The sequence below is a fragment of the Dendrobates tinctorius genome, unplaced genomic scaffold (assembly GCF_039654945.1).
Source record: "Dendrobates tinctorius isolate UK_male_01 unplaced genomic scaffold, ASM3965494v1 ptg000057l, whole genome shotgun sequence".
Lineage (NCBI taxonomy): Eukaryota > Metazoa > Chordata > Amphibia > Anura > Dendrobatidae > Dendrobates > Dendrobates tinctorius.
The window spans coordinates 12,165,281-12,185,216 of NW_027361725.1; the positions used below are offsets into that span (position 1 = coordinate 12,165,281).

Here is a 19,936-nt window from a genome sequence, read left to right on the forward strand (position 1 = left end):
AGTGGATAGAAGGTTCAAAATTTTGTGGACGTTTCTCTTACAACATATGATATTTTCATACACTTTCCTTCCTGTGGCTGCTGAGCTCTCTGTCCATTAGCCTCTCTCCCTAGCTTCACCACCACCCAGAACAACACTTCAGTTTCTAATAGCACCACTAACCAGTAAACAAGAATCCTATTATCCAATCCACGTTTCTGTGTCACTTTCCCCTTAGGGGAGCTAATTTTGCCACTATGGCTGTTACTTAGCTTCTCTGCTTGCCAACGCCTTGGAAGTACCACCCGGGACACTCTCTCTTTGTCCTGTTTCCCTTCTTAGCACTGTTCCGTCACTTGAATGTTAGATAACTCCGTACTATCTCGCTAAGCTTCCAGCCCCAGACCTCGTCTCTGGATAATAACTTGCTCCTTCTAACACTTTTCCTTCTTTGCTCTCTTAATCACGGTATGCATTGCCTCTGTCAATGCTCACATTGGGGACACTCAACTCATGTGACTCTACTAAGTACTAGGCCCTATGTCCCTCCTGGCAGGAAACTCTCTCTGACCTTTCACTTTAGCCCCTCCCATTCTGGGTTAGTCCCAACTGTTAACCCTATCTATCCCTAATAACTACCTGTGATTGGGCAGAACATGTCTCTATTACTAATAATTCATATCACTAAACACACTACACATCACATTATATAAACTTGTCTTAAAGTGGGATCATGGGCAGAACTTCCATCTTCTGACATTTCTAACTCCCATTTTCAGATTTGATGGAGTTCCCACTGGTGGGACACCCACTGATCACACATCCCAAGTTTGGGAATAGCCCATTAGTGGTACGTTGGTGCCATGTTCCTGAATGGCTCAAGCTAAAGTACCCCTCCACCAGTAATGGTGAGCTATGAAAGTCTAATATACGCTCCAGAGTATGGATATCTAAAGGTACCCAAAATACACAGCATTACCAGTCTTTTTCACTTCATCAAAGTCAAGGGCCTGTCCCTGTAATAATATGTGACATGGAAATTTCAGCACACCTATGACCACCTGTGTATATTGGCCACACTCACCAACTCAAGTGTGCTCTTAAATTGATTGTTCTTCACGAAAATAATCCATCTTCTTTTTTTGCTCTTGTTCATTAGAGAAAGCAGCGTCTATAGAACTTGTAATTTTCGTTCACAGAAATAAAACTATTCCATCGAGTCTGAGATGTAAATCCACAATTTGCTGTGCTGGATGCTATTATTTGTCATCTCGGTGGGTACAATAGGGAAAAGGCAGAAAGCTTGTATAGTACAAGTGGGTATATTAATCATGTAGTGGTTTGTTCTGATGCACGGTAAATCACTTGATATTATGTTATTAGATGGTAGAAATTCATCACACGCAGAATTTTCCGGATTTTTATCAAGTATGGTAACTTCATATTATATCCCAACATTAAAATATATGAACACATTTTTAAGATTTGGGTTTTTTTTGCCCATTATATGTATTTTGTTATTTCTAAGCATTTAATATTTTTCTTGTGCAGCTTCCAAGTATTTCCATACACTGCAAGCTGCATTGTCCCCTCTTAAAGCCTGTGCAGACGACCCAGTGCAATTGTCATGGGGTTACCGCGACAGTGTGGAGCCAGAAGACCACCGAGTCTGATTGCTCCTACTCCGGCGCTGAGAAGAAGCACTTCTCCATTTTGAATGGGTTTATTTCTTCTGGCAGAACAGGGGTTAATCAGCCATGTTGGAAATCCCTGTGCTCACAGCTGAGCTCGGTCAGCCACTCCTTTCCCCGAATAGAGCATCAGAATCAAGGGAGCTCAGGGATTTTTACAAGGAATTTAACACAAATGTTTGGAGCAAGTGACACATCATCTTTAAAAACAAAGTACGGTATACTGTATATAAAATGCGGTTATACCTTTTAAGAAGTATAGCCTAGCTTTTGAGAATTGAGCAATAATGTAATTCTGCTCTGCTTTCCATCTATTCAAGGATTACTATTAGTATTCTGTACATTCATCTATTTCCTTTCTTCATCTTATTCATTACACGTGGCAGAAGTGAATGTATTCTATATAAAGAGGTACGTTATGCCGATGTGATCGGAATATTCTCACTTTATTCTTCATTGTGTACTTTCCTTTATTTCCCTTGTAGAAGAACGAGCACCAATGAACCAAGGCTTGATCGCGCTACATCAGCATTGTTAGGCCCCAGGCATTGCAAAGTTCATTGGTGAATGACATTTCAGCTTTAGAAAAACCATTAAAATTAAAAATATCGGGACGGATTATAATATCCGAGTACAAGCGAGCGCTGGCCTGTTGCTACTATTATCCTCAAGGATAGAAGTCTATGCATAATGAGATGTCTACACGGTGTAGAGATGTAGTAAGCTCCAAACAAACATCTTGCACGCTTCATCTATTGATGTAACATGATAAATATTCGTTAAGTGCTTTACGCTATTTATGCAGGATATGATATCTGTATCGAAGGCATAGTATGCAGATAGTGAAAGCATGCTTCCCTATTAGAGTGCTTTGCATTAATAAAAAAGTTGGCACTTCATACACTTGTATTTGTTGGAATGGGAAGGATGAGTTGGGCCCAAAGCACTGAAAGATGCTGAGAGCAAATTTGTATGTGTACACAAAAAAATGTATGATCTCTTGGGGTCTTAGTGATATTGTCCACACAATTCATAAGAACTTGGTTTCCCACATGTGAATGGAGCAGAAGTGCGCATGAATGACCACTAGTTCATTAGCTTCTATAGGTCTTAGGAAAGGCAATGGGCATGAGTGATCACTAGAGATGAGAAATCCATTCAATCCACCATAAATGCTTGTAGAATTTGGCTAATTATGAACTGAGGGCTCTCCAAATCCCAGAGCATAATATACAAAGGGATTAAAAAATAAACATTTTGCTCAACTCTCCCCTCACCTGTCCTTGAGCCACAGCTCCCCATTCAGTCCTTTACTAGCTCCCTTCCACCCTCTTTTGTCTTTTTTACTTTTTGGCATGTTATAAGGCATCATAATGTGCATCGCATCGTAGAGTTATGATGTCACTTGAGGCCTAGTCATTCTGGTGAATCCGAATTGTTTGTGAAATTTGAAGCAAATTCAATTCTCATCAAATTGAGTTGCTTATTTCTAGTCCTCACCATACCATTCACTTCTGTTGGACAGTTGAAACCATAGTGACCATGCATGATGACAACTCCCATAGAAAGTGAATGGACTAGTGGTAAATCATGACTAGTGCTGTTCCATCCACACTGGAGACTTTATAATCTTGTCATCATAGTTGGGGGTGACCACAGTGGAAAGACTCCATTAGATCCTGCCTTTATCCATGGTTGAACACCAATGAATTTGAATGGGATTATAGACTAGTTGCTCTTCAGTCATGGAAGCCAACTCAAGATATTATTTCATGTTATTATTGTGATCTGCACTCAATAAATGGAAGGAGGTATTAAAATGAAATATTTTAAAACAGCATTTTTTTGTTGTACCCACCTTTTAAAGGTCACGTTGGTCATATTATTACTACAGTCTGGTAAGATTTTTGGAAATAAAAAATACTTGCCAATTCTTGGAATGTCCATGGGGCTTCCAGAAAATGGTGAGGCCTTTAGACATTCAGGAAGAGTTTAGTAAATCCTGCATTGAGCAGGTTGGACACGATGATCCAAGGTCTCTTCCAACTCTAACATTCTATGATTCTAAGAAGAGTTGGCACTTCCTGGAAGAACATCTTACAGGAGGTTGCATGTGCATTAAGTCATGTGCTATGCTTTAGCATCCAATTGTGCATTTCATATGGCAGGAATAAGAATGTAAAAGTAAATTAGAAGGGGCATAAAGATTTATACAAAGTTGGTGGTTTGAAAAATTGTATGTTTTCTAGTAAATCCTCCTGGTAAATGCTTCGTCAATTTCTTACCATACTTTCCAACTTTTAATGACTCCAAATCAGCTTCAAGTAAAGTAGAGTTGTCTTCTGCTGAACCATTTGGTTCTTTGTGTCTGAATTTAAGAGTAAGACCAATGTAGGATTCTTCTCCTTCCAAAATGGTTTTCCAATAACCAATGCTAAAATGTCAAGTTCATGTTGACCAAACTGTTGTTGCCATTACTTAGTACAACTCTAACAGTTTTTTCTGATGCTTGCTCAGATCAGGTGGACCAAAACAGCAGGAAGTGCGTCCGATAGATTCCAAGACTCCAGTGTATTCAATGAGACCTTGAGGATTACAAACATCCAAAGACATCAAGGAGGAAGATACTATTGCAAAGCAGAAAACGGGCTGGGCTCTCCTGCAATAAAGTCTATCCGAGTGGATGTATACTGTGAGTACACAAGGCCATGATTCTCCTCTAACCCTTTCATATTGTATAGGGTATAATGATGCATAGGGTATCATCTCTCTTTATGTACAGCCCATACAGTTGCTGATTACTGTCATCCATCGTTTTATTGTTGCATGTCACATAGAGTTGTGTGGAGCTTTCGTTCCCGATTATTCTCTGTAGTCGTGGAGCGCATGTGATTGAGTGCTGGATATAGCTTCTGTCTACACATAAATAGAAGAGGTTATGACAAAGGATGAACCTAAATGACTATAGGATGAAAAGTGAAGCTATAAAAATGAACAGATATAGACGAAGGAAGGGCACCAGAGATTTACTGCAGGTCACTGGATTTATGGAAAGCACTGGGAAAAATCTGGCATCCGTAGGGCGATAAACATGATTGAATATCAAAAATGCTAATAGGTAGCCGGTCATATTCTGCAGGCTGATCTGGGCCCCCAGGGCCCGATGTGCCATATTTAATTTTAAGCAATGCTAGTTACTTCACTGCCATTCATTTCCACAAGTAAGTAATGGCATCAAAGTGATGATTTGTCCCCAATTATGGGAGGAATTAGAGATGAACAAATCTGATGAAATTTGGTTTTGCTCGAATTCAGCTAAAAAATTTTGTTTGAGACACATTTATTTGAAGCAAATGAAAATGTCAGTAGAAGCCATGTATTATGCTCTCAGGTCTCTTCAAAGCACAGCAGATAATAAAGAGAGGGGATAAAAATATGAAAAACGGTTACAACCATCTAGCCCCTCATCTGTTCTTGCACCACAGCTCCTCTCGATCCTACACTGGTTTGCTTCTCCTTCCGGCTTCAGTTTTCTTTTCCATTCTTCTTCACTTTTCATGTGTTAAGTGTTCTATAGGTCTAAGCAACATCGAGATGCCAAAAAGCTAAATCGGAAAAGAATACCAGATCCGGAAGAAGTGAATCCGCTGCAGCCACCATTTTGCTTAACCGTAAAGGGCAGGGCAAACAATTAAAAAGGTTGCCGTCAAAAGCAAGAGAAAAAACATTGCCAAAATATGGTCAAAGAACATGAATCAAGGACAGAGTAGAAGCTAGAACACAAGCTACTAGGAGGCTAAGCTCATAACTGGAACCATTGGTGACAGTCACGGGATTAAATAGCGTGAGCCTCGCACAGGTTCACAAAAGGGAACAACTAGTCAATATTTTTAAGAGTTAACTCCCAAGCTCCTTGTTAGGGCTGGCAGAACGCACCAAATTATAAAATAATAGTAGGTGCGTTCGCAGCCCGGGGTCCACCGTGCAGAGGTGGTAAACTGCTGCTAGGTAATGGCGGGAGTCAGCGTCGGACTGGAACACCTTGGGCCCACCAGAGAAAATCATTCTTGGGGCCCACTATGTAGCTGCATAGAGTTAAATACCAGACCACCAATTGTGCGGTAAAACACACTAATATCCGGGTATAATATAAGGTTGTACATGTCTTCATTATGTAGCAGGAGTTGGGGTAGCCCCCTCATAGACTATAAAGCAGCCCCCTCATAGAATATAATGCAGCCATCTCATAGAATATAATGCAGCCATCTCATAGAATATAATACTGCCCCCCTCATAGGGTATAATGATAGTGTATAATGCACCCCCTCATAGGGTATAATACACCCCCTCATAGGGTATAATACTGCCCCCCTCATAGGGTATAATGATAGGGTATAATGCACCCCCTCATAGGGTATAATGCACCCCCTCATAGGGTATAATACTGCCCCCCTCATAGGGTATAATACTGCCCCCCTCATAGGGTATAATGATAGGGTATAATGCACCCCCTCATAGGGTATAATGCACCCCCTCATAGGGTATAATACTGCCCCCCTCATAGGGTATAATACTGCCCCCCTCATAGGGAATAAGGCACCCCCTCATAGGGTATAATGCACCCCCTCATAGGGTATAATGCACCCCCTCATAGGGTATAATACTGCCCCCCTCATAGGGTATAATGCTGCCTCCTCATAGGGTATAATGCTGCCCCCATCATAGGGTATAATACTGCCCCCATCATAGGGTATAATACTGCCCCCCTCATAGGGAATAATGCACCCCCTCATAGGGTATTATGCTGCCCCCCTCATAGGGTATAATACTGCCCCCCTCATAGGGAATAATGCTGCCCTCATAGGGTATAATGCTGCCTCCTCATAGGGTATAATGCTGCCTCCTCATAGGGTATAATGCTGCCCCCTCATAGGGTATAATACTGCCCCCCTCATAGGGAATAATGCACCCCCTCATAGGGAATAATGCACCCCCTCATAGGGTATAATGCTATATAGATATATAGAGTTAGATAGATATAGATAGAAAGATAGATGTAGAAATAGATAGATATAGAGATAGATAGTAGATAATGGATAGATATAGATAGAAAGATTCATAGAGATAGATAGAGATAGATATAAAGATAGATATAGAAAGAAATATAGATAGATAGATAGGTAGATAGATATAGAGATAGATAGAAAATAGATAATGGATAGATAGATAGATAGATAGATAGATAGATAGATAGATAGATAGATAGAAAGATATAGAGATATATAGATAGAGATAGATAATAGACAGAGATATACAGATATAATAATAATAATAATATAGACATATATAGATAGATATAGAGATAAATATATATAGATAGATGGCTATAAATAAAAATAGATATAGAGATATATAGAGATAATAGATATAGAGATAGATAGATAGATAGATAGATATAGAAAGATAGATATAGAGATATATATAGAGATAATAGCTAGATATAGAGATATGTATAGAGATAGATAGATATAGTTAGAAAGATAGATATAGAGAGATATAGAGATAGATAGAGATAGCTAGATAGATAAATGGATAGATAGATAGAGATAATAGAGATAATAGATAGATATAATAGATAGATATAGAGATAGATATAGAGATAGATGGATAGATCAATAGATAGATAAAGAGAGAGATAGAGATAGATAATGAGATATAGAGATAGATATAGAGATATGGTGTTAGATAGAAAGATAGATATAGAGATAGATAGATATAGAGATAGATATGGATATAGAGATAGATATGGATATAGAGATAACAGATAGATATAGAGATAGATATAGAGATAATATATAGATAGATAGATAGATATAGAGATAATATATAGATAGCTATAGAGAGAGAGATATAGAGATAGATATAGAGAGAAACAGATATAGAGATAGATATAGAGATAGATAGGTAGATATATATAGAGATAATAGATATAGAGATAGATAGATATAGATATAAAGATAGATAGAGATAGAGAGAGCGGTAGATATAGAGAGAGATAGATATAGAGAGAGATAGATACAGAGATCGATAAATAGATAGAGAGATAGATATAGATATAGATAATAGATAGAGATAGATAAAGATAGATAATAAATATAGAGATAACAGATAGATATAGAGATAGAGTAAGACAGAAAGATATAGAGATAGGTAGATATAGATAATAGAGATAGCTAGATAGATAGACATAATAGATAGATATAGATATAGAGATAGATAGAAAGACAGATATAGAGATAGATGTAGAGATAGAAAGATAGATATAGATATAGAGCGATAGATAGATAGAGATAGATATAGATAATAGATAGAGATAAATAGATAGATAGATAGATAGATAGATAGAGAAAGATAGATATAGAGATAGAAAGATAGATAGATATACAGAGAGATAGATATAGAGATAGAGATAAATAGATAGATATAGAGAGAGATATAGAGAGAAATAGATATAGAGATAATAGATATATATAGAGATAGATAGATATAGATATAGAGAGATAGATACAGAGAAAAGATATAGAGATAAATAGATAAAGATAGATAGATATATAGATATAGAGATAGAGCGATAGATAGATATACAGAGAGATAGATATAGAGATAGATAGAGATATATAGATAGATAGCTATAGAGAGAGATATAGAGATAGATATAGAGAGAAATAGATATAGATATAGAGATAGATAGAGATAGATATATAAAGATAGATATAGAGATAGAGCGATAGATAGCGAGAGAAATAGATATAGAGATAGATAGATAGATACAGAGAAAAGATATAGAGATAGATAACGGATAGATAAATAGATAGGTATAGAGATAGATAGATATAGATATTAGATAGAGATATATATAGATAAAGATAGATAGATATAGATGGTAGCTAGATAGATAATATAGAGATAATAGATATAGAGATAGATAGAGTAAGATAGATAGATATAGAGATGGATAGATAGATAGATAGATATAGAGATAGAAAGATAGATATAAAGATAGAGCGATAGATAGAGATAGATATAGAAATAGATAGATATAGATAATAGATAGAGATAGAAAGATAGATAGATATAAGAGAGATAGAGAGAGATATATAGAGATATAGAGATAGATAGATAGATAGATAGATAGAGACAGATAGAGAGAGCGAGAGAGATATAAAAAAACAAAACCAAAACACAATACTCACCTCTCCTCCTCGCTCCCACGCTGATCCCGGCTTCAGTGTCAGGAGCTGCCCCCTCTGCCAGACACACAGCGGGTGCACGATGTAGTGACGTCATCGCGCACTGGCTGTGAGCCAGGAGCAGAGAGGACTGAGGGCGGCGCCGGCCCTGATGCAGAGCGGCTTACTGGGCTGGGGGCGGGGCCTCTGGGGGTGTGGAGACCTGAAATGATATTCACTGCTTCGCAGTGAATATTCATTTCTCTTTAGAAGCGGGGACAGGGGCTCCTGCCTCCTGACACCCGCTGCTGCTCCGCTGGCAGGGGCCCCCATAGCAGCTGCATGGTGTGCGACACACCACTGACTGGGGGCCCCTGGAGCAGCGGGGGCCCTAGGCAACTGCTGGCCCTGTATGCCTGCAGGTGCCAGGGCCCACCAGATGCCAGGGCCCACCGGAGAATCCACCGGTTCCCCGGTGGGCCAGTCCGACGCTGGCGGGAGTATAAAGCGGTGTGGAAAGGTCACACGTGGGTTAACGTCACCCAGTGTGAACAGAAGTGAACTCTGTTAACTCACAGAGCCGCACTACCGCTGAACATAAATGCCGGAGCCTGTTTAGCTCCCAGAGCCCGGCCAAGGAGTGCACAGAAAGCGGTCACAGAACTCTGCCCCAAGGACACGGGGTCAGAGTCTCTCTAGACCTTCTGAGCACGCGGCGTCGCAACTGCGGATGCCGCTATAGATGCTGAATACGGAGTGTAGAGCACATGCACTGAGGCGTGCCGAGCCACTGGTAGAGACTGATGCCTGTCTCAGACTCTGTCCTACCTACACCTAAACCTGGGCGCTTATCAGGCTAGGCTGCACAACACATGCGTACCAAGAGCAGGGGTTTCTAAATGAGTCATTCACCAGAGACATTGATACATGCATGCAACACTCACTCCTCATAGTCTGATAATGCAGAGTATACTAGCACATGGCCGAGCGGCCATGCGGACCTTTTATAGCCGTGTGCTTCCAGGACCTTCCTGGCCTTTTGGATGGACCATTCCAAGCTGGAGAAGGACCTGAGCACGTGACCTTTGGTCTCCAATGGGAGATCACTCCACGGGCATGCTCAGTGGACCGAAAAGAGGGCTTAGCCCCTGGAGAGACTCGCTGCTGGCCAGCCTGCATTGCTATATGTGGACCAGAGGTGGCAGCAGCCAGCAAGCCCACAGTGCTGGTCTGAGCAGGCTCCTCTGCGGCCAAAGGAGAATGGGAGACCGCCAAGTGGAAGGCTCTGGATTCTTGCTGTGCAGTGGCAGGAACCTGATGCCTAACACTCCTAGTCTGGAAGGTAATCCAAGTCTCAGAATTAACCAAACTGTTTCTCTTTGATCCAACGGCACCCGTAACGAAGTTTGGCAACAGAAGCAGAAACAATGGGAACGGAAATGAATGTAACAAACTTTTTGCAAATGTGGAATTAGTAGGGGGCAGGGGGCACTCATCTTTTTACCAGAACATAAAGTATATGCAAAAGGCAACACATGTGGAGGACTGTGCAATTCTTCATTTTCCCTATAGAGGCACTGCAGGAAACCTGAAAACTTGTAGCTGGGTTTTGCCCACTGTTTCCAGCTGGAGATTCCAATAGCAGAAAGCCAATTGTGGTCCCTTCTAAAAAAAACTAAATTAGCCAAAGTTTTTAATCCATTATGGGTGATCTGTAATAGTTTTTTATATGAACCCTTGTGTTCCTTTATTGTGCACCTTAGCACTACTTGCTCATGAAGGATTATTGTATTTATTGTTATATAATGGAGTGAGTTTTTATGCCTTGACAATAGATTATAATTTTTTTGAAACATACAGCTTAATATGCTGTCATGGCAAGAAAAAAAAAAATATAAAAAGCATAAAAATAATAAGCATTTGTGTCCTTAGAATGGACACCGTTGTGTTACAATAAAGCCAGTGGTAAACAGCCGAGTGATTATTTCTGAATTGTACTGTGAGTATACCGAACAATCAGCCAAAGAGTTCTGAGAGCCGCCAAGTGCTGTCAGGTTGTTTATGATGTATGTGGAAATTAGAGATTTTTGCTTGTGGAAGCAGTGATGGAAAAATCACACGTAACAAAAAGGAATGATTTTACTATGAGGATTTAAAGTAAACGTCCAACTTTTAACACCGAGTCATTTTAAGACCAATATTTTGGGCGGATTCATTTTCTTAAAATCATTATAGGATCTCAAAAATCTGTTTCCTACACAAAATTTCTGACCTAGGGCTTAATAATAAAGTTCCTACTGTTAATAGCCACTACAAGAGAGAGATTAAGGCAGGCAGTATTATTCTTCTTATTAAAATTACTATAATTAAAGGGAATGAGTCATCACAAAAGTGACCTATTGTTTAAATCAGGGCAATTCTCACACTAGACACAGGAGCTTTTTTAGACTCTTACTTCATGTTGTTTCAGGAAATAACACATGTACATAGCAGCAATGAAAAGACTCTGACAGTATCTTTTGTATCAACGCATCATCTAATGAGTGTGTGCAAAAGTCATTGTAAAGTGCAGATAGTCAGCTGTGACAACGCCTATCGTCAATATAGGATCCTCGGTTATCAGCTGTGTATAGAGGTGTTATCACTTAGTCATTGTAATCCTGCCTCTGATGATAAAGATACTGTTGAAAAATGCTCCTGAAAGGACTGGACATATGAATTTAATGAGTGTATGCAAAAGTCATTGTGAAGTGAGGAGGTGAGCTGTGACAAGAACGCCTATTGTGATTGGCAGCTCCTGTGTTATATTGTTATGATGAGTCACTGAAGGAGGAAAAAGCAAAATACTAGCTAAGTCCAGAAAAACCAGAGAGGTTGGCAGCTATCGGATTGCAGACCCCTGAACCTATCCACAACAACTAGCAGTAGCCGTGGGGGGCTACTATGGTGCCCTAGACCCCTCGATCACAGCCGGAGAACTACATAGCCTAAAGACAGAAAGGGGAAAAACTAAACTGCCCCAGTGCAGACCCCAAAGCAATAGGCAGCCCCCAACATATAATGACGGTGAAGCAAGATGAAAACACTAACACAGATAGAAAGATAGGTTGAGCAAATGATGGGGCCCAAGCTAACTAAAATAGGACAGGATAGGAAAGCTGCTGTCTGCCATCCGCAAAAACCCTATCCAAAATGTGCCAACCGACTGATAGGAAAAACAGGCCCTGAAGTCGCTAGGCTTCAAAAGACTAAATCAGCACTCAGGTATATTCTGAAGACAGAGCAAAAGATCAACAGATCAGAGACAAAAATGGAATTCAGCTCACCCCCGGCCGGGGATGGTAGAACTCCCAAAGAACAAGGCAAAACAAAAACAAAACTGAAGTGTACAAAGCAGAGCAGAAAAACTTAGCTTTGAGACGCAGGAATCAGACTGGTCTCCAAGAATCCAGCAGGATCACCAGCAAGGCAGAAGGGCGTCGGCTGCCTTATATCCAGTCCTCAATTCCAGCCACCCAGTCATCATCTAGCTGCCCAGGTGTTTGGTAATCAGCCTCACTACCTTCCTGTGACGTCCGCCTGCGGGTCTGGGCTGCAGCCAGGCAACACCCCGAGAAACACTGATACCCTTTACCCCTATACAGGGATCTGGATTTATAGCAGAGCCCAGGAGGCGCTGTCTGAATAGGAGCAGTGACCAGAACAGGACGGTCGCCAGAAAGGTATTCCAATACAGGACACAAACGTGGAGATATGCGAGTCTAAACCAGTCGGGCAGCAATGGTACAAAAACGGTAGACAGAAGCAGAGTCAGATTCAGGCCAAGAGTCATAAACCAGGAGAGTAGCAGAGGTACAGAATCGTTAGGCAGAAGCAGAGTCAGATTCAGGCCAAGAGTCATAAACCAGGAGAGTAGCAGAGGTACAGAATCGTTAGGCAGAAGCAGAGTCAGATTCAGGCTGAAAGTCATAAACCAGGAGAGTCGCAGAGGTACAGAATCGTTAGGCAGAAGGAGAGTCAGAAGTTCAGGCCAAAGTCAGTCAGTCAGAAAGCAATTCACACAGTAACACACAGGGGAACCAAGAATATATCCGGCGGCTTGCAAGACCAGTCCCAAGGTATTTCAGGGATCAGGTCACCCCTCATAGGTTCCTGGACTGATGATGTCATCAGTACCGCCCCCAGGACCAGGCCAGATGGAGATGCAGTAACCTCTTGATGACTGACAGAGGGGTGGAGCCTGCGTCCACCAGATGCCTGCGCAGGTGCCCTTACTCTGTCAGCACCATAACTCCCGGGCGAGCCATGGCGCCTCCTAGTGACCGCGACAGGAGCAGCAGACCCAGAATTTAACGGCGACGTGACAGACCGGCGCCTCCTAGAGGCTAAAGCCGGGACAGTAGGCTCTGAGCCTGACGTGACAGAACCACGGCCCTGTCCAGTGGCCGAGGTAGGAACAGCCGTCCCTGAGTCTGACGATAAAGTGGCGGTCCGGCGCCTCCTAGAGGCCGCGACCGGAACAGCAGGCCCTAAGTCTGACGGAAACGTGACAGTACCCCCCCTCCAAGAGGTGCCTCCGGACCCTCAAAACCCGGTTTATCAGGGTGAAGGAGGTGAAACCTTCTAATCAACCCCTTGGCATGAATGTCACTGGCGGGGACCCAGGACCTCTCCTCTGGGCCATAGCCTTTCCAATGAACTAAATATTGCACAGACTTTCTCACTAAACGGGAATCAAGGATGCCCTGGACTTCGTACTCCAAGGCACCCTTGACCAAAACTGGAGGAGGAGGGGACTGGACGGGATGAATTGGGGAGCGGTACACCTTGAGAAGGGATTTGTGGAAAACATTAGGAATTTTAAAAGACTGAGGGAGCCTTAAACGAAAGGCTACCGGGTTAATTACTTCTAATATCTCGTAGGGACCAATAAACCTGGGCCCCAGTTTGGCAGATGGCACCTTAAGCTTAATGTTTCTGGTAGGCAGCCAAACTTTGTCCCCAACTCCTAGGTGCGGCCCCGTGGACCTCCGTTTATTTGCGGCCGAAGCCTGCCTGACCTGGGACCCTTTCAAGTTTGTGTTCACCTCCGACCAGACTGTCCTTAAGTGACGTATGGAATTCTCTACTCCCGGAAGCTCCGACATCTTGGCCGAAAATGAACCAAAACGTGGGTGCAAACCATGATTGCAGAAGAACGGGGTGGTTTTGATAGATTCCTGGTACTGGTTATTTAGAGCGAACTCAGCTAATGGGAGATGTTCCGCCCAATCAGACTGATGTTCCGAGACATAGCAGCGAAGATATTGCTCTAGAGCCTGGTTGGTACGCTCCATTTGACCATTGGTCTCAGGGTGGTAAGCGGAGGAGAAGGATAATTCAATACCAATACGTTTGCAGAATGCTCTCCAGAATTTGGAAACAAACTGGGTACCTCGGTCGGACACGATATTCTCTGGAGTGCCATGCAGCCTTATTACATGAACAATAAACAACTTACTCAGAGTTTCTGAATTAGGTAATCCAGAGAGGGGAACGAAATGACATTGCTTACTGAACCTGTCCACCACCACCCAGATACATGTCTTCCCCTCTGAGGGTGGTAGGTCAGTAATGAAGTCCATGGAGATGTGGGTCCATGGACTCTCTGGAGCGGGCAAGGACTGGAGCCAGCCGGCAGGCCGATTGTGAGGGGACTTGGCGCGAGCACAGATTTCACAAGCTAGTACATAATCCTTGCAGTCCTTAACTACCGTTGGCCACCAAAAACTCCTAGTCACAAGCCTGGCGGTATTATTGACCCCAGGATGGCCTGCCAGGACGGAGTCGTGCGACTCCTTCAGAACTTGTAGGCGAAACGGCGCTGGAACAAACAATTTCTGGGGGGGCGTTGAGTCAGGGGCTGGTTCTGGGGACCTACGGATCTCCTCCAGAAGGTCCAGAGACACAGCCGACACAACAATACCATTGGCCAGTATTGGAACTGGCTCCGAGTCCTCAGCCTGTGAGGGGCAGAAACTTCGAGAGAGAGCATCAGCCCTCACATTTTTGGTACCAGGACGAAAGGTTATTAAGAAATCAAACCTAGAGAAGAACAAGGCCCACCTCGCTTGTCTAGGATTTAATCTTTTAGCTGACTCCAGGTAAGTCAGATTCTTGTGATCTGTAATCACAGTGATCTTATGTTTGGCGCCTTCGAGGAAGTGGCGCCATTCCTCGAAGGCCCATTTGATCGCCAATAACTCCCGATTACCTATATCGTAATTCTTCTCAGTGGCAGAGAATTTGCGGGAGAAAAAGGCACATGGGCGAAGCTGAGTGAGTGATGCAGTGCCTTGCGACAGCACTGCTCCAACTCCGACCTCAGAGGCGTCCACCTCTACAATAAACGGGCGGTCCAGATCAGGCTGAACCAAAACTGGGTTGGCTACAAAGCACTCTTTTAACGTAGCAAAAGCCTGAATTGCCTCAGGGTTCCAATTGGTCACGTCTGCCCCTTTTCGGGTCAAATCCGTGAGTGGTTTAGCAATTTCGGAGAAACCCCTGATGAATTTTCGGTAATAATTTGCAAACCCTAATAATCGCTGCAGCGCTTTTAGCGACTTGGGTTGCACCCAAGTTTTAATAGGTTGGATCTTGGCAGGATCCATACGGAAGCCTGTGCTTGAAACCACATATCCTAAAAATTGTACCTCCTCCGCAAAAAAAAACACATTTCTCCAGTTTAGCAAACAGGGAGTGTTCTCGCAGTCTCTGCAGTACAGAGCGAACGTGCTGAGCATGTGTCACAGGGTCAGCAGAATAAATCAAAATGTCATCTAAATACACGACGACATACACCCCACAAATGTCCCTGAAAATGTCATTTACAAAGTGCTGGAACACGGCAGGTGCGTTACTGAGTCCGAAGGGCATTACCAGGTACTCAAAGTGGCCAAGAGGGGTATTAAAGGCTGTTTTCCACTCATCCCCGTCTCTTATGCGGACTAGATTGTATGCCCCCCGGAGGTCCAGTTTAGTAAACCAACGGGCTCCCATTAGCTGATTAAAAAGATCAGGGATGAGTGGAAGCGGGTACTGGTTCTTTATAGTGATTGCATTCAATTCCCGGTAGTCAATGCAGGGTCTGAGACCACCATCTTTCTTTTCTACAAAGAAGAAGCCAGCTCCAACTGGTGAAATGGACGGTCTAATAAACCCCTTTTTTAAGCTATCAGCTATGTACTCGTTCATAGCCTGACGCTCTGGACCTGAGAGATTAAATATTCTCCCTTTTGGGAGACGGGCATCTGGAATCAGATCTATAGGGCAATCATACTTTCTGTGAGGGGGTAGCTTTTCAGATTTTGCAATAGAGAAGACATCCTCAAAATCTCTGAAGGCAAACGGTATGTGGAGGGGTTTAACTTTAACTTGGTTTACTGTTAGCGACATGCAGTTTTCCTGACAGTGTGAACTCCAGCGTATAACATCGCCTAGGTGCCAGTCGATGACTGGATTATGCTGGCGTAGCCATGGCATCCCCAAAATGACTGCAGCAGACAAATTATCCATCACAAAAAATGACATAACCTCGGTATGCAATGCTCCCACCGACATAGTGATTTTGTCAGTAACAAATTTAACCCCCTCCTGGACAATAGATGTGCCATTAATAGCCGTAGTTTTTATAGGGGCATTAAGTCTTAATAGGGGTACACCGAGACTTTTAGCAACCAAAGAATCCATAAAATTCCCTTCAGATCCACAATCCACATATGCGTTCACACACTGAGATTTCTGACCAAAAGAAAGGGCAATAGGCAATAAAACTTTAGCCGCATCTGCGGGCAATACCTGTGCCCCTGGGCAACCATGGCCAGAGTTGCCCAGAGGCCGATGTCTCAGTAGTATGGATCTCGGACGCTCAGCTCTCTCTCTGAAGGCTCCAGACTGCAGCATACTGGTGCAGGAAGATGAAAGTGCTCCTTCAGGCTGTGCACTGAACCAGGTGTTTAGGCCAGAAATCAGCTCAGTCAGAAGAAGGGAGAGAAAAAAAAAGTTCAGGGAGACTGCTTTTGTATATGCTGGATATATACACAAGAAGCAGTTTTTTTTTATATGGCCGGATATAATGTGACGTCTGCCTGCGGGTCTGGGCTGCAGCCAGGCAACACCCCGAGAAACACTGATACCCTTTACCCCTATACAGGGATCTGGATTTATAGCAGAGCCCAGGAGGTACTGTCTGAATAGGAGCAGTGACCAGAGCAGGACGGTCGCCAGAAAGGTGTTCCAATACAGGACACAAACGTGGAGATATGCGAGTCTAAACCAGTCGGGCAGCAATGGTACAAAAACGGTAGACAGAAGCAGAGTCAGATTCAGGCCAAGAGTCATAAACCAGGAGAGTAGCAGAGGTACAGAATCGTTAGGCAGAAGCAGAGTCAGATTCAGGCCAAGAGTCATAAACCAGGAGAGTAGCAGAGGTACAGAATCGTTAGGCAGAAGCAGAGTCAGATTCAGGCCGAAAGTCATAAACCAGGAGAGTCGCAGAGGTACAGAATCGTTAGGCAGAAGGAGAGTCAGAAGTCCAGGCCAAAGTCAGTCAGTCAGAAAGCAATTCACACAGTAACACACAGGGGAACCAAGAATATATCCGGCGGCTTGCAAGACCAGTCCCAAGGTATTTCAGGGATCAGGTCACCCCTCATAGGTTCCTGGACTGATGATGTCATCAGTACCGCCCCCAGGACCAGGCCAGATGGAGATGCAGTAACCTCTTGATGACTGACAGAGGGGTGGAGCCTGCGTCCACCAGATGCCTGCGCAGGTGCCCTTACTCTGTCAGCACCATAACTCCCGGGCGAGCCATGGCGCCTCCTAGTGACCGCGACAGGAGCAGCAGACCCAGAATTTAACGGCGACGTGACAGACCGGCACCTCCTAGAGGCTAAAGCCGGGACAGTAGACTCTGAGCCTGACGTGACAGAACCACGGCCCTGTCCAGTGGCCGAGGTAGGAACAGCCATCCCTGAGTCTGACGATAAAGTGGCGGTCCGGCGCCTCCTAGAGGCCGCGACCGGAACAGCAGGCCCTAAGTCTGGCGGAAACGTGACACTTCCTTCACCAGAGGAGGGAGTTCATCAGACCTCAACGGTGAAGGGAAAAATGAACTCACAACAGTACCTCCCCCTTGAGGAGGGGTCACCGAACCCTCATCCATGCCACCAGGGCGATCCGGGTGAGCCCGATGAAAGGCACGCACCAATCTTTCGGCATGAATATCAGAGGCAAAGACCCAGGAATTATCCTCCTGACCATAACCCTTCCACTTAACCAAATACTGGAGTCTCCGTCTAGCCAGACGGGAATCCAATATCTTCTCTACCTCATATTCCATGTTACCTTCAACCAATACAGGGTCAGGAGGTGCCACCACAGGAACTACTGGTTCAACAAACCTCTTCAACAAGGACTTATGAAACACATTATGAATTTTAAATGTGACAGGAAGAGCCAACCGAAAAGAGACCGGATTAACAATCTCCAAAATCTTGTAAGGTCCAATAAATCTAGGCTTAAACTTAGGAGAAGCCACCTTCATAGCGATATTTTTTGATGACAACCAAACCATATCACTCACCTTAAACTGAGGACCAACGGTCCTACGCCGGTTGGAAAACCGCTGGGCCTTTTCCTGGGAGAGAGACAACTTATCCACTACTTGGTCCCAGATCTGGTGCATTCTCTCCACCACAGTGTCAACACCTGGGCAGGCAGAAGGCTCCACCTGCCCTGAAGAGAATCGAGGATGAAACCCAAAGTTACAGAAAAAAGGCGACATCAAAGTGGCAGAACTAGCTCTACTATTTAAAGCAAATTCGGCCAAGGGCAAAAATGAAACCCAATCATCCTGATCGGCAGAAATAAAACATCTCAAAAACTACTCCAAAGTCTGGTTTGTTCTCTCCGTCTGCCCATTGGTCTGAGGGTGAAACGCAGAGGAGAAGGACGACTGAATTCCCAGCTTGGAACAGAAAGTCCTCCAAAATCTAGACACAAACTGAACTCCTCTGTCAGATACAATGTTCTCAGGAATCCCGTGCAAGCGAACCACCTGTTGCAAAAACAAGGGCACCAACTCAGAGGAAGATGGCAACTTAGGGAGTGGTACAAGATGGAACATCTTAGAGAATCTATCACAAATCACCCAAATAACAGTCATTCTCTGAGAGACAGGCATATCAGAGATAAAATCCATTGAAATATGGGTCCATGACCTCCTGGGCACCGGCAAAGGCATCAACAAGCCACTAGAGCGAGAACAAGGTTTAGACCGGGAGCAAGTCCCACAGGACTGCACAAAATTCCTGACATCATGAGACAAGGCGGGCCACCAAAAAGACCGACTCACCAGATCTCTAGTACCAAAAATACCTGGATGACCAGCCAATGCAGAGAAATGAACTTCAGACATCACTCTCTTCCTCCACTGGTCAGGAACATACAACTTTCCACTGGGACAACACTCAGGTTTGTCCTCCTGAAACTCCTCCACAGCACGTCTCAAATCGGGCGAGATGGCAGAAAGAACTACCCCCTCGCCTAAGATGGTAGCAGGCTTAGTCACAACAGGAGAATCAGCAAGGAAACTCCTAGAGAGGGCGTCTGCCTTGACATTCTTAGTGCCTGGAAGAAAAGAGACCACAAAATCAAAACGTGTGAAAAACAAGGCCCACCTAGCCTGTCTAGGATTCAAGCGCTTGGCCGACTCCAGGTAAATCAAATTCTTGTGGTCAGTAAGGACCACGACTTGGTGTTTGGCTCCCTCCAACCAATGTCTCCACTCCTCAAATGCCCATTTCATGGCCAACAGTTCCCGATTCCCCACATCATAGTTACGTTCGGATGGGGAGAACTTTCGGGAAAAGAAAGCACAGGGATTCATTTTAGATGTTACAGGATCTTTTTGGGACAACACCGCTCCTGCAACAATCTCAGAAGCGTCCACCTCCACATGAAACGGGAGTGAGACATCAGGTTGCCGCAAAACCG

The 19,936-nt window shown here is 43.7% G+C and overlaps 1 protein-coding gene across 2 annotated transcripts in view; it reads left to right on the plus strand.

The window, feature by feature from the left end:
* MDGA2 (MAM domain containing glycosylphosphatidylinositol anchor 2) overlaps nucleotides 1–19,936 on the plus strand; it is a 1,066,479-nt gene that overhangs the window by 470,962 nt on the left and 575,581 nt on the right. For both annotated transcript variants that reach the window (XM_073577764.1, XM_073577765.1), the window contains exon 3: nucleotides 4,188–4,362. In XM_073577764.1, the coding sequence (XP_073433865.1) occupies nucleotides 4,188–4,362 (175 nt within the window). The remainder of the gene's footprint in view (nucleotides 1–4,187; nucleotides 4,363–19,936) is intronic.